We start from the raw sequence: 26,652 nt of genomic DNA, 5'->3' as shown, positions 1-26,652 counted from the left end.
GGCATAGAAGGCAGTTAAATCAGTGGAGCACTGTAAAGAGCCCAGAAAAAGACCCACGCATATATGGTGAATTAATTGACTACAGTGGAGCCAAGAATGTATGGTGTGGAACAGAAAGTCTCTTCAGTAAATGGTGCTGGGAAAACAGGAAAGCCGTATATAAAGGAATGAAAAATAAGCCACTATCTTAACACAACAAACAACATCAACTTAAGGGATTAAAGATTTGAACATTAGATTTGAATCCATAAAACTAGAAGAAAATATAGCCAGTATACCAGGGGACTTGGTGATTTTTTGGATTTCACACCAAAAGCAAAGGCAGCCAAAACAATAGTAAACAAGCGGGACTGCAGCACACTATAAAAAGCTTCTGCATAGCAAAGGATACCATCAAAACAAAATGATAAGGCAGTCTACCAAACAGGAGAAAATATTTGCAAATGATATGCCTTATAAGGGGTTAATCTCAAATACATAAAGAAATTTTCATAAACTATGTAGCAGATTATCTGATTAAACAATGGGCAGAGAATCTGAATGGACATTTTTCCCAGAAGGACATATTAATGGCCAATAGGTACATGAACAGGTATTCAATATCACTTATTAGAGAAGACAGTGATCTATCATCTCAAGAATAGCTATCAAAAAGACAAGAATTAGCAAGTGTTGGCTAGGGTATGGAGAAAAGAATCTTCATGCACTGTTGGAAATTTAAATTGATGTAGTCACTATGGCAAACATTATGAAGGTTCCTCCAGAAATTAAAAATAAACAACTATCATAGGATCTAACATTTCTACTTCCATGTATTTATCTGAAAGAAAGAAAGGCATTAATTCAAAAAGATAATTACACCTGCATGTTCATAGAGCATTATTAATATTTACAATATCCATGACATGGAAACAACCTAAGTGTCCATTGATGGATGAATGGGATTTTGTGTGTATATTTACAATGTGATATAATTCAGCCGTAGAAACTAAAAATATCCTACGGTTTGCAACAGCATGGGTGGCATTATGCCAAAGTGAAATATGTCAGGCAGAAACAAATCCCTAATTAGATCTCACTTATATGTGGAATCTAAAGAAAACTCTGAATTTATGGGTACAGTGAAGAAATTAGTGATTGCCATAGTCTGGGAGGTAGGGTTGGACAAAACAGGTGAAGGTGGCCAGAAGGTATAAATTTCCAGTTATAAAATAGTCCTGAGGATATAATTGGCAGTATGGTGACTATAGTTAATAATAACCATGAGGTATATTTGAAAATTGGTGAGAGAGTAGATCTTAGAAGTTCTCAGTCACAAGGGTAGAAATTTTGTAACTATGTAGTAGTAGATGTTAACTAGAATTCCTGTATTCATCATTATGATACACCCACACACAGAATCATGTGATAAATTGAAACTAATGTTATATGGCAGTTACATCTCAATATTTTTTTAAAAGAGGATATAAAAAACAGTGCTGAGAGGAGGGACATCTTTGTCTTATACCTGATGTAAGGAGGCCTTCTTGGGTTCCCCAATTCAGTTCTGAAGTAGGAGAGGGTGGGATTCCTCACACAACTTAAATAATTCTTGGACACCACTGGTGTGTCCAAGAATTCAGTTCCATTCTACTGCTTATCTACTTGGAGATAGCATCAGATTCCACAGGTTAGAGGAAGTCCTGCAAGACTGTCTTCTACCCACTCCCCTACTTTAGATGCTAGTCACAAGCCTCAGGCCAACCAGCTACAGATTGTAGGTTCCATCAACATCCACCTTAGCTTTTAGTTTTTAGGTTTGCTTTGGTTTGGTTTTTTTGTTGGCTTGTTTATTTTAATTTATTTATTTTGAGAGAGAGAGGGAGAGACAGAATCCCAAGCAGGCTCCATGCTGTCAGCAAAAAGCCTGATGCAGGGCTTGAACTCCTGAAATGTAAGATCATCACCTGATTTGAAATCAGGAGTTGGACACTTTAACTCACTGAGCCACATAAGCGCCCCCCCACCTTAGTTTTTTATTTGCTAGAGTGGGTCACAGAATTGAAGGAAATTATTTATGTTTACTGGCTTATTAAGGAATATGAATCAATAGCCAGGTAAAGAGATAAATAGGGTGAGGTATGGCGGAAAAAGGTGCAGAGCTTTTGTGCTCTCTGCAGGCACGCCAATCTCCTGCATCTCCACATGTTCACCAATCCAGAAGCTCTCTGAACCGAGTTCTTTTGGGTATGGAGGCTTCATTACATAGTCATGATTAAGTCATTTGTCATTGGTTCTTTAAACCTTCGCCCCTCTCTTCTCTCTGGAGGTTGGGGAGTAAGGTAGGACTGAAAGGATAATCCACATTATCACAGAAGACATTCTTGCCTTATTCGTACAGTGTTATTAGGCTCAGGTATACAACATAATGATTCAACAGTTCTGTAGATTTTTCCATGCTTATCAAGGTAAGTGTACTTTTGATCTCCCCCCCCCTTTTTTAAATTCCACATGAGTGAAGTCATATATTTGTCTTTCTCCAACTGACTTATTTCACTTAGCTTCATCCATGTTGTTAGAAATGGCAAACTAATTTGACAATAAACTATTAAAAAAAAAAAAAAAGAAATGGCAAGCTCTCAATTCTTTTTTATGGTTAATAGTCCACTGTATGTATGAATGTATAGGTGTATGTATATACATACCACGTCTTTATTGATGGACAGTTGGTTGCTTCTATATCCTAGCAATTATAAATAATGGTACAGTAAATATAGAGGTACCAGTATCTTTTTGAATTAGTTTTCATTTTCTTTGAGTAAATAAATAGTGGAATTACTGGATCAGATGGTATTTCTGGTATTAATTTTTTGAGGAATCTTTGTTCTTTTTTCCACAGTGGTTGTACCAGTTTGCATTCTAACCATGAGTGCCCTAGGGTTCCTTCTTTATATCCTCCCTAACACATGTTATTTGTGTTTTTGCTTTTAGCTGACAGGTGTGAGGTGATACCTCATTGTGGTTTTGATTTGCGTATCCTTGATGATTAGTGACGTTGAGCATCTTTTAATGCACCTATTGTCCATCTGTAGGTCTCCTTTGCAGAAAGGTCTATTTAGGTCCTTTTCAAAATCAGATTGGGTTGGTTGGTTGGTTTACTGTTGGGTTTTTTGTTGTTGTTTTTTAATGTTGGGTTGTATAAGTTCTTTATAATTTTTTGGTTATTAACCCCCTGTTGGATACTTCATTTGCAAATATCCCATTTGGTATGTTGCCTTTTTGTTTTGTTGAGGTGTAGATGTGATTTTGGGGGAGCAGAGTCCAAATAGCTTATTTTGCTTTTGTTTCCTTTTCCTGAGGAGACATACCTAGAAAAATGTATCTAGAGCCAATGTCAAATTATTGCCTGTATTTTCTTCTTCGAGTTTTATGGTTTCAGGTCTCACATTTAGGTCTTTAAACAATTTATTTTTGTGTGTGATGTGACAAAGTGGGGCAGTTTCGTTATTTTGCATTTAGCTTTCCAGTTTTCCGAGCACTGTTTGTTGAAAAGACTGCCTTTTCCCCATTGTATATTGTCTCCTCTTTTGTCATAGGTCAGTTGACTTGAAAAATGGAATTTTTCCATTTTTGTGGAATATTTTTCCATTTCTTTGTGTCCTTTTCAATTTCTTTCATCATTGTTTTTATAGTTTTCATTGTACAATCTTTCACCTCTTTGGTTATCTTTATTCCTAGGTATTTTATCATTTTGGGTGTAGTTGTAAATGGGATTTTTAAAAATTTCTCTTTCTAGCTGTGTTTTTTATATTGTTTATCAGATTGATGAAATTACCTTTTATTTCTAGTTTGCTGAGAATTTTTTTTCAGAAAGGGATGTTGGATTTTACTAAATGCTTTTTCTTCGTTGTCAGTCACTTGATTTTGTTTCCTTAGCCTGTTACTATGATGGATTACATGGATTGAATTTTTAATGTTGAATCAGGCTACATATCTGAGATAAATCCCTCTTCATTGTGGTATATGATTCTTATACTTTCTTTTTTTTTTTTTTTAAATGTTTTATTTATTTCTAGGAGAGAGAGAGAGAGACAGAGACAGCATAAGCAGGGGAGGGTCAGAGAGAGAGGGAGACACAGACTCTGAAATAGGCTCCAGGCTCTGAGCTGGCAGTCAGCACAGAGCCCGACGTGGGGCTCGAACCCACAACCGCGAGATCATGACCTAAGCGAAAGTCGGACGCTCAACCGACTAAGCCACCCAGGCGCCCCTGATTCTTATACTTTCTGAATTCAGTGCGTTAGTATTTTATTGAGGACTTTTGTGTCGCTTCATGAGAGATAATGGTTTGTAGTTTACTTGTTATTTGTTATGTCTTTGTTTGGTTTTGGTATTAGGGTAATTCTGCCCTTATATAATGATTTAGGAAGTATTTTCTCTTTTGTCATCTGCAAGAGATTGGAGAGAATTGATATATTCTTCCTTAAATGTTTGGTGGAGTCCTCTAGTAAACCCATGTGGGTCTTGTGTTCCCTGTTTTGGAAACTTACTTAGTATCCATTTAATTTATGAGTTGTAAGAGTTTTAAAATATTTTTGGTACAAGTTTCTTATTAAATATGTGATTTGCACATATGTTTTCATTAATGTTCTTTTTTTTTACTGCACCATCTTAAGATCAGTTGCGTTGGCAGTGTTTTTTTAGACCTTCTTAGAAATCTTGAACAAGAATTATTTCAGCAGCATTATTCATAATAGCCAAAAACTGGAAACAACCCCAAAACTACTTTTTAAAGTATCCATTATCTGCAGGGCAGTATACTTTGGAGACAGATTCACTCCCTAATTTATTTGCCTGACCAATAGTTCCAAATTGTTAAAATAATTCAGAATGGTTAAAAAGTAAATTCAGACCAAAGTTATTTGAACAGTGTACCAAATTGGTAGGAGCCAAAAATGGTTTTGATTTTGAATTTAAGCCAGCAGAAATACTGGTCAGAACCTCTGTTTTTCCTTTCCATATATTGATATCAACAAGCACTTTTGTCTCTCAGATGACATACAGGCTGCATAGACTGCGTTGTAGAGTGGTAAGTCATGAAAATTGTTTCCTGAGCAGTGAGTGTATCTTTTCCCACCAGTAGCCAGTGCCTGAAAATTGATTTTAGACTTTTTGTTTATTTCTCAGTGTCTCTAAATTTGATGAGTTTTCATCTCTTATAATTACTCTCTGTTCCCATTGCTTTTATTGCAAGGACTTATTTCCTGCTATTTCAGTGACTTCATAGTTGATTTTCCTACTTCCTGTTTGTTCCATTTTTTTTCATCTTCCACAGTGCTCTAAGGATCTTTCTAAGAAGTGATTGATCTGATGGTGTTTTCTCCTTCAGTAGTTACCAAAGTCCTATTTGCAGAATTGCTATTCAGTAACAGTTTGGTCCAGGCAAAAGAAAAATAAGTAAAAGATTTTCTATGGATAAAATTTATTCACTTTAAAAGTCCGTTTTATTCCGTTCTGTTGTCATGTTTGGGGAGTTTTTAAAAGTTGGGGTGAGATTAGTCGGTATTTGCTAATTTAGATTTCTTTGCTTGTCAACATGCAGTTCTTTCTAAATTTTAAATTAAAACATCTTTATTTTGGTCTTAGAATTTAGTGGCATATAGCATATGGTCCCTAATACCCAATGATGGCACATAAGATGGTTTGGTTGTAAAATATCTAATGAATTTCATCTCTGATGCTGCTCTGGTTCATTGAGGCTCTGGAGAAGACTTGGTGCAGAAGGCTTGTGAGACCAAGTTTGTATTGAGCTGAAGCTACACTGAGTTTGCAAAATATCTTCTGGGCAAGGGATGGATGAAATCCTAATCTGACCTATTCCTACTTTATTCTGTAGAGGTACCCTGAACTAATAATACATAGTTCCCTGAAAGCATGCAGTATGCTTCTTGTAATTGAAGCATAATAGAAAAGGATACTTTGAACAATTACTGTTGAAATATATTATTTAAACCTATATTTTTAAAGGGACAGACTAATCCTTTTCCTTTTTATGCCTTAAATAGAATAAACTGCTTAACCAGTTAAAGAATTACAAGGCAGTGAAATAGTTTGTACATTTTGAATGATTTTTCTGTTACAGGTTCTTATAAAACCTTGAGCTAAAGTTTTAACGTGTACTATGTTTAATATGTACACGTTTCCCTGTTTCTTCGCTGATGGAAAAATTCCAGATAGTAGAAGTTTTTTAAAAATACCATTTACAGAGGCGCCTGGGTGGTTCAGTCGGTTAAGCATCCGACTTGGGCTCAGGTCATGATCTCATGGTTTGTGGGTTCGAGCTCAGAGCCTGGAGCCTGCTTCAGAATCTGTCTGTCTGTCTCTCTCTCTCTCTGCCCCTCCCCCACTCGTGCTCTGTTTCTCTCTGTCTCAATAAGAAATAAACATAAAAAAAAATTTTTTTTTAATGCCATTACTATTCTGAGAAAAATGCAGACTGTATTTCTGAGCATTAGATCCAGGATATGTTTTTTATTATTTAAAAAATCTTGGTTTTATAGTAGAGTTTTCATAATTCATTTATATATTAGTACTTCATATTCTGCTCATCTTTGGGGACAGGACATAAGTTTCTCAGGAGTTTGAAATATTTAACCAGGAAAACAAAATGATTGTGTAAGAATTTTGTTCCTCAGTTTTTCCTAACCCAAGTGTTTATACACAGTTACATAGAAGATTTAATCTAAATCAGATTGATTACCCAACAAATTACAATTACAGTTTAAAGTAAAGGAACATGTGAGTAGAAAGGAATAAGACTAAAAAACCTACATAGTAGAAAAATGTATGCTTGTGAGGAATGAATGGAATTGGGGATTAAATTTAATACACTAAAAGCAAACATTTTGTTGTACCGTTACAACCGTTTTGTTGTTTTTTTTAACTTTACAGTCTACATCAGCATCAGCATCACCATTTCAGTCTACTTGGTGTAGTGAATCTGAGATAACTCAGGGAGCACGCTCAAGATCACAAAACCAGCAACGGGATCATGATTCAAAAAGACCTAAACTTTCCTGTACAAACTGTACATCTACCTCAGCTGGGAGAAATATTGGACATGGTTTAAATACTGTATCAGGTAAGAGTTAAATTTTTGTAAGGGTTATTATATATGCATTGTGGACTAAAGCCCTTTCACCAAAACTCAGTGTTTATTAAATAAGTTCTGCATGTAAGACAGTGGGTCAGACACGTAGTGGAGATTTAAAGATCTTACCTAAAAGTTAGTGCTGAAACTAAAATTAATTTGTTTTGGATATTCTTTCTAAATTTGATACAGATTTCCTATACAAACAAGGTTAGCATATTTTGATTAATTAGAATAGCTAATCTGGTAATCAGATTGGTAAAAGTGACATGTATTTTGCTGGTTATTGTATAAGAGGTCACTTTTTTTTTTTAATGGTACTAGGGAAGCCAAACTTACTGATATATTAACATTCCCAAACCTAAGCATATCTTCTATAAATAGTGAATGTTGTGTTATAGCATTATATCTAGAAAACACAGAAATTCTTTAAACAAAAACAGTTGGTGGTATTCTATTTGGAGTTCTATATATAAGGAATCTGAAAGTGATGATTCAGTTCTAGCCCTCTGTATGGCATTGAACAAGTCCCTTAACCATTCTGGGATTTACATGACTTACCCATAAAGCTCCATGCATGGTGTTTTGTACTCACAGACATATATTTATTGCACAAATTGGAAACTTCTTTTACTTGAAGGTGCAGGAGACTCCCTCCTCACTTACATTACTCTTCAAATGAAAAACTAGCAAATGCCTGAAATAGTTTTAAGGTGAGACAGCATTTGTGATGACACAATTTGGAGATAAAATTCTTGAAATGCATTTGTATTATCATTTGAATTAGTGTAAGCGATTCCTTTCTATTTTGATAGGCAGGACCGCCTGGGGAAAGACACTGCCCATCTGAAGAATATTAAGAGTAGTGTGATGGGTAAGAGCAGACTGTCCTTAACATTGTAGACAAACACCACTGTGCACAGACACTTTTGGTCTCTTCTACTATGTGAAGGCATAGCATTAAATACCCTGGGCCATTTCCCTTAATGAGGAAGAATCAATAAGGCTATTGGGACTAGGAAAGGAAGAACCAAAATTTCAAGGTAAATAGTTAGGGGGGAAAGTTTTCAGACTTATTTTTAATTTATTTTGTTAGATATGATTTCATTTAAATATTTAGATTATGATTGCAATACTACATTAATTATTAAAATAAGAATGAACCAGGTGTGATGGCAATGATAATATTTCTGATAAAATATCTTGTGTCTATAGTGAAACATCTTCCATTTTAGGATGTCTTGATTTTGATTTTGGCTGTTCTCCAATATGAGTTTCATTGACTTTTCAGGAAATTCTGCATCTTTGACCAGCTTCGCATTTTGTCCTGTAATTATTTTACATCATGCGCATGTGGTATGGTCAAGTGTTCTAGAAGGTTACTGAGACATTGACATCATGGATGTTGTAAATTTCAGTGTTAAAGAATGTGTTTGAGTAGGAAATAATTTTGTGATGAGTTCATTAGTGAATAATTTTATGTTTTGCTGAATTTTGCTTCTGATTTCAACTGTGTAACAAATCAGAATAACCTCCCTGTGTAGTATGGCAGATTTGTCACCAGAAATGTTGAAAGTATATTCTGAAATAAAATTTTTTCATTATTTTAAGAATCTTCTTGGAGGCATAATCAAGTTCCTAGATCTTCATCAATGGTACTTGGATCATTTGGGACTGACTTAATGAGAGAGAGAAGAGATTTAGAGAGAAGAACAGATTCTTCCCTTAGTAGTCTTATGGATTATAGCCATCAAAGTAGTGATTTTGCAACTTCATCATGTATGTATAAATTGTATTATTATGTATAGCTTATCTAATAATGTTACATTTTCTTGTGAATGTATTGTTAGAATCACAGTTAAAATGAAGACATGAAGTGCATTCTTATGGAGATTTCAAAAATAGTATGTTTTTATATTATACTCTAGCGTATTTGTTTTTATATTTAAAAAAATAAAAAGTTTAAAATAGATGTACAGTAGTATCTGGATTCTGTCTGCATATAATTTTCTAAATGTGTGTGTTGGGGCACCTGGGTGGCAGTTGAAAATCTATGTATAACTTTTTCCCCAAAATCTTTACTACTCATACCCTACTGCTGACTGGAAGCCTTCCCAAAAATGTAACCAGTTAATTAACACATACTTGTATGTCATATGTATTAAATAATGAATTCTTATGATAAAGTAAGCTAGAGAAGAAAAGAAAAAAAAGTCATTAAAATCTAAGAGGGATACATATATAATGCCTACTGTATTTATCAACAAAAATCTGCGGATATGTGGACCTATGCAGATCAAATTCATGTTCAGGGGTTAACTGTATTGTGTAATAACTACTTAATGCTAAAATTCTGACCTAACTAAAGCTCGAAATCAACATTTTAAGGCATAATTTAGAATTACTTGTGTTTAACATGAATGCCTTTATTCATTCAATTGAAATAAAGACCCACACTGTTTCTGTCAGTATACATTAAGCTTAAGGTTTTCATAACTAAATACCATAAAATAGTAATACTTAAAAAACAGTTTTTTTTGTTTTAGGTAATCTCTTCACCCAACATGGGGCTCAAACTCAGAACCCCACGATAAAGAGACAAATGCTCCATCAACTGAGCCAGCCAAGCACGCCCTGTTTAGGTTATTTTAAATAAGCTTATTGGGGCGAGCCTTTGCCTTGACCAATGACCAGTGAAGACTTCTTTCTTTCTTTGGTTTGAAGTGGAGGAGCTCTAGTACACAGTATCAATGGCATCTAGGTTTGAACATCTAAAAGTATAGGGTAGAATAGACTTAGCCACTAACAGTTTATCCCTTCACAAAAGTCCATGTGTTAGCACAGTAGCAATCTTACTCTTAAGCCAAGTGTATGGATGAGAATGCTTTATAAAGGAATGCTGTAGTATTTCTCATCCCATTTCAAGATTAGAACCACCAGTAGTGGGCTCTATTCTGACTCCTAGCTTCCAGCAAGTGTTGAAAAGTAGACTTATGTCTGATAAGTAACCAGAGATAAGAATCACTGCTTTGAACTTGAGAGAAAGAAGATTGGATAAAATTTTAGCTCTTACCACAGTTTGCCATAGAATTTTAAGGATAAGTATTTGTATGAAATAACTTTTATACTTCTTTTTTTTTTCCTTACAAATAGCTTATTGTCAAGTTGGTTTCCATAACTTTTATACTTCTTGCAGAGTAGGAAGAATCTCCAAAACACAGTCTTCCTAGGATTATTTTGCCATTATCTTTTGCAAGAGTCTTTTACAGTGAATTACTTGGCCCATTTAAAATTCCTTATCCATTTAGAGGCGCCTGAGTGGCTCATTTGGTTAAGCATTTGACTTTGGCTCAGATCAAGATCTCGTGGTTTGTGAGTTAAAGCCCTGCATCATTCTCTCTGCTGTCAGTACAGAGCCCACTCTGGATCCTCTGTCTTCCTCTCTCTTCCCCTCCCTACCCCTGCTCCCCTCACACGCATGCTCTCAAAAATAAACATTTTAAAATACAAATAAAATTCCTTATCCATTTAGATATTAGATATTTACCATGTTAGTTTCTGATTAACAAATTCAGACTTAATACCATCATCAAGTTAGTAGATGTTTGTCTCATTAGCTATGATACATTTCTTTCTTTTCAGTTTGCAGTGTTACCTTAGCAGTATAAAAAGAGAAATACGTTTATGTGTTTTAATAGTTATGCTGTGTATTCATAATATAGCAGTGTCAGTTGGAATCCAGTGTTTCATTTTGCAGTGATTAATAAATATAAATTTAATAATACTCATTATTTCATGTAATTGGTTATCTTTCTTTTCTTTAAAAAATAGATGTTCAAGACAGAGTTCCTTCTTCATATTCACAGGGAGCAAGACCAAAAGATAACTCAGTGAGCACTTTACAGTTGAATACATCATCTACAAACCACCAAACGCCTTCTGAACATCAGACTGTACCATGTTCTAGGGACTCTAGTAGAAATTCTCTAAGATCAAATTTTTCTCCAAGAGAATTGGAATCTCCCCAACGCAGTACACAGCCTGGATTTTCTTATATTTCAAATAGAGATGAAACCTCAACCATAAGCAGTTCAGATAGGGTTGGTTCATCTCAAAGATCATTTCAAGAATCTTCTGACAACGAAGGTAGACGTTCAACCAGAAGACTGCTGTCACGTATAGCTTCTAGTATGTCATCTACCTTTTTCCCCCGAAGGTCTAGTCAGGATTCCTTGAATGCAAGATCATTGAGTTCTGAAAATTCTTACGTTTCTCCAAGAATCTTGACAGCTTCACAGTCTCGTAGCAATGCAGTGTCAACTTCTGATGTTCCTGATAATAGGGCATCTGAAGCCTCTCAGGGATTTCGATTTCTTAGGCGAAGATGGGGTTTGTCATCTCTTAACCAAAATCATAGCTCTGAGCCTGATTCAGAAAATTTTAACCAAGAATCCGAAGGTAGAAATACAGGACCGTGGTTATCGTCCTCACTTAGAAATAGATGCACACCTTTGTTCTCTAGAAGGAGACGCGAGGGACGAGATGAATCTTCAAGGATACCTACCTCTGATATACCATCTAGATCTCATCATATTTTTAGAAGAGAATCAAGTGAAGTGGTTCACCTTGAAGCACAGAATGATCCTCTTGGGGCTACTGCCAACAGATCACAAGCATCTGCAGCATCGAGTAGTTCTGCTACAGGTGGCTCCACATCTGATTCAGCTCACAGTGGAAGAAATACAGGAATAACAGGGATCCTTCCTGGTTCCTTATTTCGATTCGCAGTCCCCCCAGCACTTGGAAATAATTTGACTGACAATGTCATGATCACTGTAGATATTATTCCTTCAGGCTGGAGTTCATCTGATGGGAAAAGTGATAAAACTAAAAGTGCACCTTCAAGAGACCCAGAAAGACTGCAGAAAATAAAAGAGAGGTAAATTTGAATGCCTGTCATAAGTCTATAAAGCAAGAGCAGTTTAGAGGAGGAAATCTTTATTTTTTTTTTTTTAATGTTTTTTTAATTTATTTCTAGGAGAGAGAGAGAGAGACAGCGTGAGCAGGGGAGGGTCAGAGAGAGAGGGAGTCACAGACTGAAACAGGCTCCAGGCTCTGAGCTGGCAGTCAGCACAGAGCCCGATGCGGGGCTCGAACCCACGAACCGCGAGATCATGACCTAAGCGAAAGTCGGATGCTTAACCGACTAAGCCACCCAGGCGCCCCAGGAAATCTTTATTTTATTTATTTATTTAATGTTTATTTTTGAGAGAGAAAGCACACGAGTGGGGAAGGGGCGGGAGGACAGAATCTGAAGCAGGTTCTGCACTGAGCCTGATGTAGGATTCAGAGTCATGAACTGTGAGATCATGACATGAGCTGAAGTCAGATGCTCAACCAACTGAGCCACCCAGGTGCCCCAGAAATCCTTATTTCTAAAATGGCTTCTCATAACGTTGATACCTGAAATGTCTTATGTTAAAATTTATACCCACAAAGATGTTAGAAAATGGATGAGGATTAATAATGAAGGTAGGCACTGGGGGTATAGATTGTATCAAGAAATAGTCTATAAGATTATTTTTAATCAGTTTTCAATACAGCTTTTTGCATAAAAGGGCAAAAAATCTTAATGTCTTGCCCTGTTCCTTGGTAGACCATTACTAAATGGGATTGGTAAAGGGGCCTCTTGGTTTATGAATTATCAAAACCATCTGTTGTAGCCTTTAGTAAGATTTATTTACCATTTATTTGTATTTCTCATCTCAGACTCTTTTGGAATGAGGTAAAATCATTTGCACAAATTATTTTCTTTTTGAAGTCCATGTGTACACAGAATATTCTTTATATATTGTGAATATTTGACAGAAATAGTTTAAATTCAGGACTTAGACTCTTTTTTGCAGATGTAATCTTTGTACAGTTGAAGATTGTTTAAAATCTCTGGTAAGAATGAAAAGACAAAAGATCAGAGATTTCAGTCTCAACTTGATTATTTGTCATTTTAGTGTACTTAGTTTTTCCATCTGTTAAAATAATTTTTATTATAAAATGGGTTAGAATAGTTCATGTAAAATGTACTTATAAGAAGAAAAGACTTAGGTAAAGCTAAGGCTGTGAGGTGTTTTAGGTTTTTGCTTTTTCTTTTTTATAAAGGCCTAACTTAATGGGATTGTTGGGAAGCATAGTTTACCAATGTTTTAGATTTTTAATTTTTTTATTTTTAAAAATTTGTTTCTGAGAGGGAGAGAGAGAGCATGAGGAAGGGAGGGTCAGAGAGAGAGGGAGACACAGAATCCGAAACAGGCTCCAGGTTCTGAGCTAGCCATCAGCACAGAGCCTGATGCGGGGCTCAAACCCACAAACCATGAGATCATGACCTGAGCTGAAGTTGGACACTCAATCAACTGAGCCACCCAGGCGCCCCTAGATTTTTTTACTTTTTTAAGAAATATTCAAATCTAACTCTGGAGATCGAGTCTGGGATATTGGACATGAGGCATTCCTTTTTTCCCTTACATAGGACAAATTATACCATGGGATTATTCTATTTTCTGCATATGAAGTTTGCTATTTTTCCTTTCTTGGAAAAAGATGTCCTGGTAGTGTTAGGTTTAATGTCATACTAACTCCCTCTGGGTATAGGCTGTCTGCTGATGAATGCAGTACTGTTATATTTCCTGTGTTCAAAGTTAGGTTAATTTGAGGGCAGTGGTTAAACAGAGGGCAAAGCATTAGCTTAGTAATTTCCAGAGAGAAACAAATGAAGCCAGCCAGCACCCTGTCTGGTTAGATTATAAAGCAGTAGTTGTTGGTTATTTTGTCATAGAGATAGTTTGTGGGTGTTCCTTTATTATATATTTTTTGCTAATACATGAAGATTTCAAGACACTCCACAAGTAAATAAAGAGTCTAAGAAATTGAAACTCTTAAGTAAAAATAATTGTAACTATAAGCCAGAGGAAGTTAAATCTGAAGGTAAAATATAAATATTTATGCTTGAGATTTTTTCTCTGGCTTAAACAGAGCATGATAGTCACCTAACAGTTGTATATCTAATCCTCTTTCCACACATCTTTTTGCTAAGTTCATTAGAAACTTGTATGATCCGGGTTATATTTCAGTAACCGTTGAGCATTCAGTTGTAATTTACTGAGTACCTCTTTTTGCCAGCGATGGACTAAGGCAATAAGGACTTTAACAAATGTGTGTGTGTGTGTGTGTGTGTGTACATAGTCATTAATTACTTGTAAAATATATATATGGCTATCATTCTGGATTTAAATTAAGCAATGCATGTGGCCCTATTAATAATGGAAACTGCTTCACTTTAAATGCATACCCTGTGGAAATGAGGATGATCAAATAACATTGCTAGGGGTGGGGGAAATGAATTTAGCACAAAAAGTTTATCAGTTTAACCCTGTGTGGTCCTGATAGCATGTAAGTGAAAAAACACAAGTCAGTGTTTAATTTATGAAAGTTGTCTTAAAAGTTTTTTGGAGGTAGGGGAGGAAAGTGCTAAGTGTGTAAGTACATTACCTTTATAATGTTGGAACTGAAGTAGTCTGTGATACTGTAGAAATTAAAATTTCTTAGAGATATTTGTAAAGTGATTGTGAAAATAAGGTATGATATGAAATAAGTGTGCTGTCAAAGACAAAGCATTTGAAGGTAAGAGGATATCCTGTTTCATTTACCTTTAAAACGTTTATTGTAATTTTCATTCTCATTGAATTGGTTTTTTATGGTGGTGGCAGTTTTTTATGGCTGTTAACTTATTTCTATTCAGAACATGAATAGAAATAACAAAATATTGTTTGAGATTATGTATGATTGGAAATGACCAACCAGAATAAGTTTTAATAGTGTATTTACAAAATGTTCCTTCTTTCTAGCCTCCTTTTAGAGGATTCTGAAGAAGAAGAAGGTGACTTATGTAGAATTTGTCAGATGGCAGCTGCATCATCATCTAACTTGCTGATAGAGCCGTGCAAGTGCACGGGAAGTTTGCAGTATGTTCACCAAGATTGTATGAAAAAGTGGTTACGTGCCAAAATTAACTCTGGTAAGATTTGCCTTTTTGTGTTTTTGATTTTGCAGTCATTCCAAGAGATCCATGTACATACACATTTTAGTTAACAAATCTGATTATAATTCACTGATTGTCAAATTTATTACTCAAAAGTATAATTATTTTTTGAAGCAAAAGCATTAAAGAACTCCATTAATCTTGCTTCAAAGTTTAACTTGTACTGTTTTTTAAAAGAAATATTATTTGTTTTGGGGTGCCTGGGTGGCTCAGTCAGTTAAGCGTCTGACTTTGGCTCATTTCATGATTTCACAGTTGGTGAGTTCAAGCTCTGCGTCAGGTTCAGTGCTGACAACTCAGAGCCTGGAGCCTGCTTCAGATTCCGTGTCTCCCTCTCTCTGCCCCTGCCCTGCTTACACACTGTCTCTCTCTCTCAAAAGTAAAAATAAACAAATAAATAAACAAAATATTTATTTTTGAGAAAGAGAGAGTGCAAGGTGGAGAGGGGCAGAGGGAGAGGGAAACAGAGAATCAGAAACAGGTTCCAGGCTCTGGGTTGTCAGTGTAGAGCCTGAGGCAGAGCTCAAACTCAAAACTGTGAAATCATGGCCTGAGCCAAAATCAGGAGTCAGATGCTTAACTGACTGAGCCACCTAGGCACCCCACTCTTTTTAAATGTTTATTTTGAGAGAGCAAAATTTAATTTTAAAGTTGAGAGACATTTAATTGTTAGACCATGAGAGACAGAGGACAAAGTAAAAATGACTCATAAAGTGAGAAGGGTGGGAAATTAGATTAGTAAATGTACAGAATTTTTAAAAATTTATTTAATGTTTATTTGATAGAAAGAGCAAGCAGGAGAAGGGCAGAGAAAGAGGGAGAAAGACGCAGAATCCCAAGTAGGTTCCACCCCATCAGCACAGAGCCCCAACCTAGGGCCCTATCTCGAAGCATGAGATCATGAGCTGATGTGAAGAACCAGATGCTTGACTGACTTAAGCACCCAGGCGCCCCAGTGTATGCTATTGTGTAAGATTGATGGTCTGATAATAGTTGGGTGACACAGGAAAATAATTTGTGAGGCATAATAGCATCAGTGCTAATTTTAATCATCTTTTGAGGAAGACTTGGGTAACCTATTCAAGCTGATGATTGTGAGGTTCCTGGGAAAATTTGTGTGTAGCTAGATAGCAAAGGCCTCTTTGGGTTAGGGAGGTAATGTTTCTTTTAAAGTAGCCTGATCCCGGTGCTGTGGAACAGACCCATCTCACCTGTTGCAGCCTCTTCTTAGCTGTACAGTGTTATGACAGCTTCTTGGCTTTATAATGCCCTGAGGCATTATCAAGATTAAATGAATGTTCAGCTTGGTAGCATTTGTTCTTGACACTTAGTAAGAGCCCAGAAATAACAGCCATTACCAAAATGAAAAACAAGTTGACTCACCCTCTAATACGTTTGCAGTTAGACATTTAGTATTGTATAGGCAAGAAAACAGTTGATACAATGTGTTAAGAACATTGTTAGGCCTAGATTGGAATAATGGCTATAACACTTAACTGGAGGATCTTGAGTAAGTTTTTTTAACATTGGTTCTCAAGCTTGGCTGCTGATCAAAATTACCCATTAGAGTTTTAGAAAACATCGATGCCTTAGCTCTACTTTTGAACATTCTTAAGTAGGTCTGGGATTGGGCCTCATTTTCATTGAGTAAAACTGAGTAATAAACCACAAAAGGTTGTGGTAAAGATCAAATGAGATGATGTTTATAATCAGTTTCTGACAGTACTGGGCATGTGGTAAATACTCAGATGGGTTTTATCAAGTTATTAATAAGCTTTCTAAGATATGGTCAGATGAATATAAAGGCCTCAAGAACTGTACCTGTCACAAAGGCTTTCTCATACTTACATAAAGACCCCATCTAGTAGAACATTCATTCTGGAAGAGGTTGGTTTAAATATTTATTAAGCAGCTGCCATGTATGGACTGTTAAAACTCTCAGGATGTGCAAAAATGAATAAAGCAAGTCTAGTACAGGTTGAAGCGAATGCAGTCAGGACAGTCGGCCTAGTGAAGAGGTGGGGTCTTAATGGAATGAGCCCTAGATTAAACATGTAGGGGTACATGTACTTTCCTCAGCTGTATATGATCTGTTGAATGTTGTTCTAGAAGCCACTTAATTCCTAGAAGAGAAACATGAAGCACTAAGATGTTAAAGAAATTGTACTCAGTGATCTCAAAGGTCCATATTATATAATCACACTTTTCCTGCTTCTGAATCAGAGAACAGTTCTAAGAAATGTCTAATAAATGTGCGACACCTGGGTAGCTCAGTTGGTTAAGTGTCCAACTTCAGCTCAGATCAGGGTCTCACCATTCATTGAGCCTGAGCCCCGCTTTGGGCTCTGTGCTGACAGCTCAGAGCCTCTGGAGCCTGTTTCAGATTCTGTGACCCTCTTTCTCTGTCCCTCCCCTGCTTGCACTTTCTCTGTCTCAAAAATAAACATTAAAAAATTAAAAAGAAATGTCTGATAAATATCTTTCACATTCTTTATACTCCATCAGATCATAATATGGACTTATCCTGAATTTAGTTTAATGATACAATATTAATTGTCTTTAATTAAGATATTCCAGATGCATTTTAATTTCAGTATCTCTTTGTATGTTAGACTCCTAAAACAGCAAGAACAATGACTTGGTTTTATTCATATACTTGAAATAATAGTGACTGTCTTAATGTAATTTGACTATAGGACGTTTCAAGACAACATAGAGAACATAACTATCTCAGAATAGCTCTCACTTTCTGTTGAACTATTTTCAGAAGAAAATGTATATAAATTACTGCTGTCTTGGACTTTATGCCAGATTTTACTGTTTAAGGGCTTCAAGAGCTCCTTGAAGACAGAGGTTACTGCTTTTTTCCTTCTAAATCTTGGCACATAACAGTTAACAGATGTTAACTGAATTGAACCTAAGCCTCTACCCTGTTAACCACATGACTTCTCTAACTTTTAGGATATATACATACACACACACATATATATATATATATATTTAGTTTAAGTCTCTAAAAATAAGTGTGGGGGAAATTGGCTATATGTTTAATTGGAATACTACCACCTATTTTATTAGAGCCAGAAGCTTAGGAGTAACTAGTAACTGCATATTGGACAGAAAGAACTTTTTTCCTTTTAATTGTGATAAAATATATATCAAGTAAAAATTTCCCTTTTGACCATCATTTTGTGTACAATTCAGTGGCATTGAGTACATTCAGAATGTTGAGTGACCATCACCACTATCTACTTACAAAATTTTATCAGCACCCCAAAACAAAAACTTTTTTTTTAATGTTTTTTATTTATTTCCGAGAGAACACAGCGTGAGCAGGAGAGGGTCAGAGAGAGAGGGAGATACAGAATCTGAAGCAGACTCCAGGCTCTGAGCTAGCTGTCAGCACAGAGCCCAATGTGGGGCTCAAAGCCACGAACCGTGTGACCATGACCTGAGCTGAAGTCGGACGCTTAACCAACTGAGCCACCCAGGCGCCCCCAAAAACTCTTTATCCATTAAGCAGCAGTTCCCACCTCCCTCTCTCGCTAATCCTTGATAATTTATTTACTTTCATCCATGTTATAGCATGTATTAAGACTTCATTCCTTTTATGGCTGAAAGGAGCTGGGTTTGTTTTGTTTTGTTTAATTTTTTATTTATTTCTGAGAGAGAGAGACAGAGTGAGCAGGGGAAGGTCAGAGAGAAGGGGAGATACAGAATCTGAAACAGGCTCCAGACTCTGAGCTAGCCGTCAGCACAGAGCCCAATGCGGGGCTCGAACCCACGAACCATGAGATCATGACCTGAGTGGAAGTCGGACACTTAACCGACCGAGCCACCCAGGCACCCCATGAAAGGAGCTGTTTTTATCTAGACAAAGGTGGATTCCTTTTGTTCCCTCCTAGCTTATAAGGAATGCCCATTTCTTAGAGGACAAAAGGTCTTAGGTATATATTTTCGTATCAGAGATATTGGCCTGGATATAGGTAACTAGTTGAGATACTACATTATTTAACGTTGTTTTCATGACATCTTGCCAAGGTACCTAGGGCAGAAGTAGGAAGTACAGATGACGTTCCATTGTCAGCTTCCCCCCGTCAAGGATGGGGTTGTATGGAAAAAAACAGACACCTAAATAATGGACATAAGCCTAAAAACCATAGATTAGGAACTAACACGCACATCAGGTTGTTAACCAGTTGTTATTTTAAGAGACCTTACTGGTTTGTAGCAATAATGCAATCTTCCTTCCTTTCTCCCTTTTGATTCTCTATATTCTAAGCTTAAAACTTTACAAGGAATAATTATTTTGTGGAGACATAGCAAACTAAGTTTTCCTTTAATTTTACCAGGTTCTTCATTAGAGGCTGTAACCACCTGTGAACTCTGTAAAGAGAAGTTGCAGCTTAACCTGGAGGATTTTGATATTCATGAACTACATAGAGCTCATGCAAATGAACAAGTTAGTATATTTTGCCTAATTTGGTAAGTGTCTGTTCTATGCTTAAAGGACAACTCTTGAAGAAAAGATTAAATCATGGTCAGAAAACCTGCATTAAAATAATAATAGTAATGTTTTTTAATATAATTTTATTACCGTGTTAGGTATTATATGATTTTATTATTTTTCATGATTTTCCCCCTAACTTTTTAAAGCATAAGGCATATAACCACATCGCAGATTTTAAGTGTAATTGGTAAAATTCATCATATGCTTCCTAAATAAACCTGAAAATAATAAAAGCGTAGGATATGGGTCCCAAAGTAGGCATGCCAACCTTCTCTCCCCAGAACTAAGTTGTGAATGTCTCAGAGTACTGGAAAATAATCCAAACACCAAGCCCCAGAGCTGCATCCCAGTTCTGTATTTTTATGTGCCTGTATGATCCCCTGTTCTTCCTCATGTCTGTATCCCTCTACGTCCTCATTCCCTCTTCATCTTTATGGTAAACAAGTTATCTTATATGAAATCATTTATTCCAAGTTCACATTGTTTCTCTTTCCTTTAGTATTTGTATCACTACAAATAAAAAATAATGTCAGGATTTCTCTGATCATATTAAAATTTTATTTCAAATATTATCCTTTCACTTCTCAGATTTTTTGGTATGTATTGATCACTCCTTCCCCCCTTCCCCCATTGATTGGATCACTAATTTTTCTTAAAGCTTAGAGCCCAGTATTTTATTTCCTTTTTAAAAGAAAATTCAGGTGGGGGGCTAGATGCTGAAAAAGATTACTAGGATAACTCTAGGGCCATACTATTCAAGTGTGCTTATTAGCATTTTTGTGATAAAAAGAGAGATGATAGTGACAGGATGTATGAGTGCTTGAAAAGTGCTTTTTAAATGAAGGGGCAATGGACACTTTTCTCCCCTTCTTTTTTATTAGAAGTGAAGTTTATGTAACATAACCATTTTAAGGTAAACAGTTTATTGGTACTAGTATACTTGAGTGCTGTAGAACCATCACCTTCTCTAGTTCCAGGACATTTTCATCTCTTCAAAAGAAAATCCTATACCCATTAGGTAGTTGATCCCTATTGCCCCCTTTTCCCATCCCCTGGCAGCCACCAATCTGTGTTCTGTCTCTTTGGATATTTCATATATATGGATATTTCATATAAATGGAACCATCAATATATGATCTTTTGTGGACACCCTTCATTTTTTAAATGTGGGAGTATAGATACCCTTTGAAAATCTGATTAAAACCAAGGAACACTCCTTATAAAATATACATAGACACAAAATCTGTATATAATGTAAAGGACTCTCAGATCTCTTGAAGCTAATCCTTAGATCCAGGTTGAGTCACTGATGTAATGAATGAAAAAAAAATAGGCTATTGATACAGTACAAATGCTGCTCTAATACTAATTATTATTTTTATTCTTTAATGAAGCCAGTTATCCAAAAGGAGTACCACTTTCAATACGGAATTATCTTAAATTTTTAAGGAGCCTCTCTCTAGATAGGTAGACATTAGTGATTTAAAGAACAGGGGGAAAGAGTATGGAAAGGTAGAAAGAATTCCCCCCCACCCCCTCAAAATCAGAGTAGGTTTCAAAGAATGGTTCCCCCCCTTCCTTTCTTTAGGTGCTCCATTAAGTCTCTTGAAGGTGGTCCTTTGGCTTTACCCTACAGCTAAGAATATTTTTATTGTTCTTCAAGGATTTTAATGACCCACTTCTTAAATAATTTAAGCCGTTGGGAAATATTATTAGGTGGAGTCACTATAAAAATGACAGTCTTGATTAAGCTTTCTGGCTTTAACATCTTTATTCTTTGTGATTCATGGATTCATGGCCTGACAAATACCCTCATTTTAAATGATTAATACATTTTAATCTTCTGGATACATGATTTTTTTTTTAAGTTAAAAATAAGCAACGTTAATGAAGTGAAGCATTTAGAGAAACTTTAAAATTTTTTTAGTGTTTTCTTGTTTTGTTTTTGTTTCTATTTGATTTCTGAAAGAGAGAGAGATAGCGTGAGCAGGGGAGGGTCAGAGAGGGGGAGACACAGAATCTGAATGAGGCTCCAGGCTCTGAGTTAGCTGTCAACACAGAGCTCGCACCCACGAACGATGAGATCATGACCTGAGCCGAAGTCGGACGCTTAACCTACTGAGCCATCCAGGTGCCCCAGAGAAACTTCTAATCAATTTCAAATTTGTTGAGTATTCTGAAGAAGCTATAACCAGTTACTTGCTGAAGTTGGTACTAAGATCATAGCTTTCTTAACTTCAGATCAGTTATCAAAATATACAATTTATCATAGTTCACTGTGTAACAATTACAGAACAGATTGTTTTTAATAACTGTATTCATGATTTGTTTTCTTAGCTTCAAAACCAACAGAACAGTATTGAACCAAAGAACTAGTTTTACCCACTGCAAATTTCTATGTGAATGATACGAAGTTACTACCTTTTTTTAGTTCATTTTTATATTTACTGTTGTTACTTTACGTTAATTAAATTACCCAAACACTTAAACTGTCAGAACAGGATTTTAGTTACATTATATATTGATTTTGCTATAGATGAAATGGCAATGTTTAAGCAAATAGTTACAGCCATTTGTGTAATGAAGTCAGTTTTGAGCTTTATGTAGAACCAGAGCATTCATTCCATCATCAAATGCTTTTTCCCACTTTTATATAAATCATTACGTAAAGGAAGACTATATGAGAATAAAAAGGTTATTCACACACCTATTTGAGTACATTATATGGCAATTAGTAAACTTTTATGAAGCTGAAGGACAGCTTTTTTTTTTTTTTTTTTTTAATAATTGGCATTATATCTCTTTCTAGGAACTGGATATAAATACATTTCCTCTAGTTTATCAGTATGCTATAACTATCAATTTCAATTCTACTAATTTTTCATTCTTCATATTTTTTTTTTTTTCTCTCGTTTGCTTCCCTGTTGAAGGCTGAGTATGAGTTTATCAGCTCTGGTCTCTACCTAGTTGTGTTATTGCACTTGTGCGAACAAAGCTTTTCTGATATGATGGGAAATACAAATGAACCAAGCACACGTGTCCGAGTAAGTAATACTGGAGTGGGGGAGAAGGGAGGGTGTGATGCAGCAAGTGTTTGCTTTGGAAAGCAGATTGTTTTTATACATTCACATTTTGTTTTGTTTGGGGAGCTCTTATATTAAAATGTGTCTTAAAATATTAAGTAAAGATACTGTAGATTTAATAGAAATTGCAGTCTTCCTTCTATATCAGGCAGGCTAATTTTTTCAAAAAGCTATTTTTAGAGAAGTAATTTTCTAGCTCTTGAAGGTATCAATTGGAATATTGTCCGTGAAAAACAGGGATGGAATTGAAAATATCTAGGGAAAATGCTCCTTTTCATTTTGAAGGGAAAAAAACAAGTCATTATTACAACTTAGAAACCTGATATTGAAACTAAACTCCAAAAACCAAAAGAGTATGGGAAAGTAACTTCCAATTTCATCTGTTATTATCCTATGAAAGATTACAAGTGTACTAATTTTTAAGCATTCATAGTACTAGAAACTACTTGTGATATGGACTATTGTGTGTTTACTCTGTACACTTCTACTTTAATGTTACTTGAGCTAGCTATCTCTTAGGTGCTTACAAGTATACTATACTGCTTACATCAGTTTACCATAGGAAATTTATACTCTTCTGCCTTACCCAATTTGTGTGGCAGAGGCTAGGGCCTGCATCTCATAACTCTAGCATTGTGAACACTTGATATCTTGAAATGTGTTCATAAACATATACTTCAGAGTATTTTTAAATATTCACTTTGATGATAAAAACAGAGCCAAGTTTGTTGTGAGGTGTATTGTTTTTGTTTTATCTTGAAAATTACCAAATAACCAATATACATACATGGTTTCTAAATTGGAAATACATTTTTCTGTAATCCTCATGTGAATATTCCCATGAGCCTTTCGACAGATTATTATCCTTGAAAGAAAAGAGAATGAACTATCAAGAGCATTCAGAATTTGAGCAAAGATCTTTTGACTTTTAAGTTATTTAGAAATCTTATAGTAGATGCCATGAGATGATTCCCTAAAAGGTAACTTATCTTTTCAAAATGAATAAACTTTATATAAAGCATATAATAAGATCTATTGAATTCAAGCCTTTGTAAAAGGTACAAATTATTAAAGTGGAAGTCATTTTCATGAATTTTTTAAAGTATTAAAGTAAATGTAATACATCTGGAGCTATCAAATTTTGACAGGAAAAAAATATTATTCCTGGGTTTGTTTGTTTTTACCACAAACAGCGAATTTATTTGTGTCCACATTGTAATGTTTTAATTTTTTTCTCCATAATTTTTTGAAGTGTTGTATTTATGCAAGAAGACAGAAATGCCATTGGATAAAGCTATTTTATTGTATCAGCTTTCAGTTTCTACCTGATTCATGATTTCTCCATGACCATTTATATAATGGTGATTATATACAACAGTAAAAATAATAATATTATAAGCTTGTAATTTCTGATGTGGGGGTAAAAAGACCCCTATTTAAAGGCTTAAAATGGTGTTTGACTTTTTAAAGTAGAAATGAATCTCCTATACTGATTCTCTTTTTAGATCCATTTGCAACATTTAAACTACTATATTTCTTTCTGCATTGTTTCTAGTTTATTAACCTTGCAAGAACTCTTCAGGCACATATGGAAGATCTCGAAAGTAGGTGGATTTCCCCTTCCCAGACTTGTTGAATTTACTTTTGTAAATTAAATCCACAGACCAAAACCTTACTGTATACTCTTTCTACAAATTAGATCTTTATTTATAGGATTAATAATACCATAATTGACTTGGGAAAGATGGGTTGGGCAACTGAGTTTTTTTAAAGCATATTTTTTTAAAAAATACTAATTTTAAGGTACAGAAGGATGTATTATAACTAGTGTTTAAAGTTTTTATTTTTGATCACCTTAATTTTAATAATTTTAATCGAAAAGACTATACCTAACTACTGGTCAAACCACACTTCTAAATCTGTTAGATGTGTGTGTGAGTGAAATTCTACTTACTCAGCTTTGTTATATCATTAAAAGTTTTCCCTGGGTTTGTGTATAGTTCTAGGAAAATAGGGTTGAAAGATTCCTAGTTCTGAGTCCGTAACAGAAGCCATAGTTTTTTTTCTGCTCCTTGTTCAGGTCCTCATGGACCTTTAATAGGCAGCCAGCTCCGCCAGCAGCTTCAATCTCTTAAGATCACGTTCCAGCATTAGGACTTCTGCCTGGGCTCCTATGTGAAGGCACTTAATGCCCAAATCTTTACAGGCATCTGCACAGCTTAACCTCAAAGTCCTACAACCTCCAGGGTGCTTCATACCAGGTGGGCACAGATATTGGTGGCTCTGAAACAGTTAGTTCCTGGGAATTCAAGATTTCCCTACCTGTTAATACTTTTTCACCCAAAGCAACTGGCTCTCCATGATCAGATTCCATTACACTCTTTGAAGTGTTTTAAAATATATATTCTCTACTACTTGGTTATCTTCTGTACTCATTTTCAAAACACTTGGAGTGTTACCTGTAGTGTGCATGTTTTGTTTTGTTTTGTTTTTTTTCTGTTTTGTGTTTTTTACCTTTAGGGAAACCTCAGCATCCTTTGAGGTAACGTTTGAGAAGGACTTGAATATTTTAAGACGTGGATTTTTAATTCCTTGAATATTCTAAGACATGGATTTTTGTCATTAAATCTGTACTATAGAGGTATAACCAGATGCCTTTTCACAGTTTAGTGTATGTGAACATGGTATATAAAGGAGTCTGGTATATAAAGTGGGAATTCATTTGGTGTACATCTTTATTTTCTTTTATACACACTTCTTTACATCCCTTATGTTATCTAACACAAAGATCTCTCTTAGCAAATTATAATTTATACTTTGCCAGATGTGATGGTCGTAATTTGTTTCAGATGGTAGTAATATTTTCCCCAGATTGCTTTTTTGGTAACATTCTCATTTTGTAGTTTCCTAAACATAGCAGTGTCTACTCCCAACATGTGAGAAAGATGGAGGTGAAATATACCTCGATTCAGCTGAGAATGAAAGCTGTCGTGGTGCTACAAGTTCACTAAGTACCAGAATATTAATGTATTCTAAAAGTTGGCTCTCACTGAATTTTCTTCTCTTGTGGAGTTAATTGAATAGAAAACATGGGAAGTTTCCTGAAAAACTTTTATTTCATAGTTTTTCTCCATGATATAGCATAAAATTTAACCATAGGATTTAATCATCTGTGAACCAAGTATATGCTTGCTATCATTTACTAAAAATGGATTTAAGATTTCTGTAAGAGAAATTGAAACATGAAAACTTAAGTTTCATCCATACATGTAGTATGTTTTTATTGATTCTGTTTGTTGAGTGCTCTTAAATATTGGGTCTAATATTAATAAAAGAAGAGTATACATTTAGCCTTTCTGCCCTTGGTAATAGGGGAAATGCTGGTTGTGTATTTTTTTAGTGAATTCCATTTTCCTCAACACATAGAACAGTTTATAGAATCCATAGTTTTATACTTATGTCCTTCCTATAGGCAGTCTAGGGTGTTTATTTTAAACTTCTGAGCTAATACACTGACTCTTCAATAAATTGCAACTCAGAAATGTTGCAAACATGTTTCTGACAATGTAGAGGCATAGGAATAATCTCAACAAAAGTTTTTTCTAAATCCAGTTGTTTTAACTTAGGCTGTGTCTATATAAAGCTTTTTGGACTTAATAGAGCTTTTTCTTGGCATTGTATAGACATAGCTTTGATGAAAATTGCAAGAATACCCATAACCTATTCTGTGTACATTTTTTTTCATTCTCATCGGATGCATCAAACATGCAGCGGTAATAAACCAGATTCTACTCAGGTGTGTGAGAGCACTTGCCTTAAGTTCATTTTTTCTCTAGTG

At 35.3% G+C, this 26,652-nt stretch overlaps 1 protein-coding gene across 5 annotated transcripts in view; it reads left to right on the top strand.

Moving 5' to 3' along the window:
* The window catches only part of MARCHF7 (membrane associated ring-CH-type finger 7), a 54,475-nt gene that overhangs the window by 26,111 nt on the left and 1,712 nt on the right, over positions 1–26,652 (top strand). The window contains exons 3-10 of one of the 5 annotated variants that reach the window (XR_013334343.1): positions 6,931–7,120; positions 8,741–8,908; positions 10,961–12,068; positions 15,028–15,197; positions 19,574–19,683; positions 22,662–22,775; positions 24,370–24,418; positions 24,895–25,075. Coding sequence is in view for 3 of the 5 variants with exons in the window: in XM_077761011.1 (XP_077617137.1) it covers positions 6,931–7,120; positions 8,741–8,908; positions 10,961–12,068; positions 15,028–15,197; positions 19,574–19,683; positions 22,662–22,775; positions 24,370–24,418 (1,909 nt within the window). In the remaining 2 variants the exon portion in view is untranslated. Of the gene's footprint in view, positions 1–6,930; positions 7,121–8,740; positions 8,909–10,960; positions 12,069–15,027; positions 15,198–19,573; positions 19,707–22,661; positions 22,776–24,369; positions 24,419–24,894; positions 26,611–26,652 lie in introns of those variants that run through there. The other 4 variants (XR_013334342.1, XM_077761011.1, XM_077761012.1 and 1 more) reach the window with 4 other exon arrangements.

Source organism: Crocuta crocuta, unplaced genomic scaffold (genome assembly GCF_008692635.1).
Source record: "Crocuta crocuta isolate KB4526 unplaced genomic scaffold, BGI_CrCroc_1.0 scaffold153, whole genome shotgun sequence".
In the NCBI taxonomy this organism is placed as follows: Eukaryota; Metazoa; Chordata; class Mammalia; order Carnivora; family Hyaenidae; genus Crocuta; species Crocuta crocuta.
The sequence above is the reverse complement of the archived record's forward strand: the minus strand, read 5'-3'. Positions and strand labels throughout refer to the sequence as shown.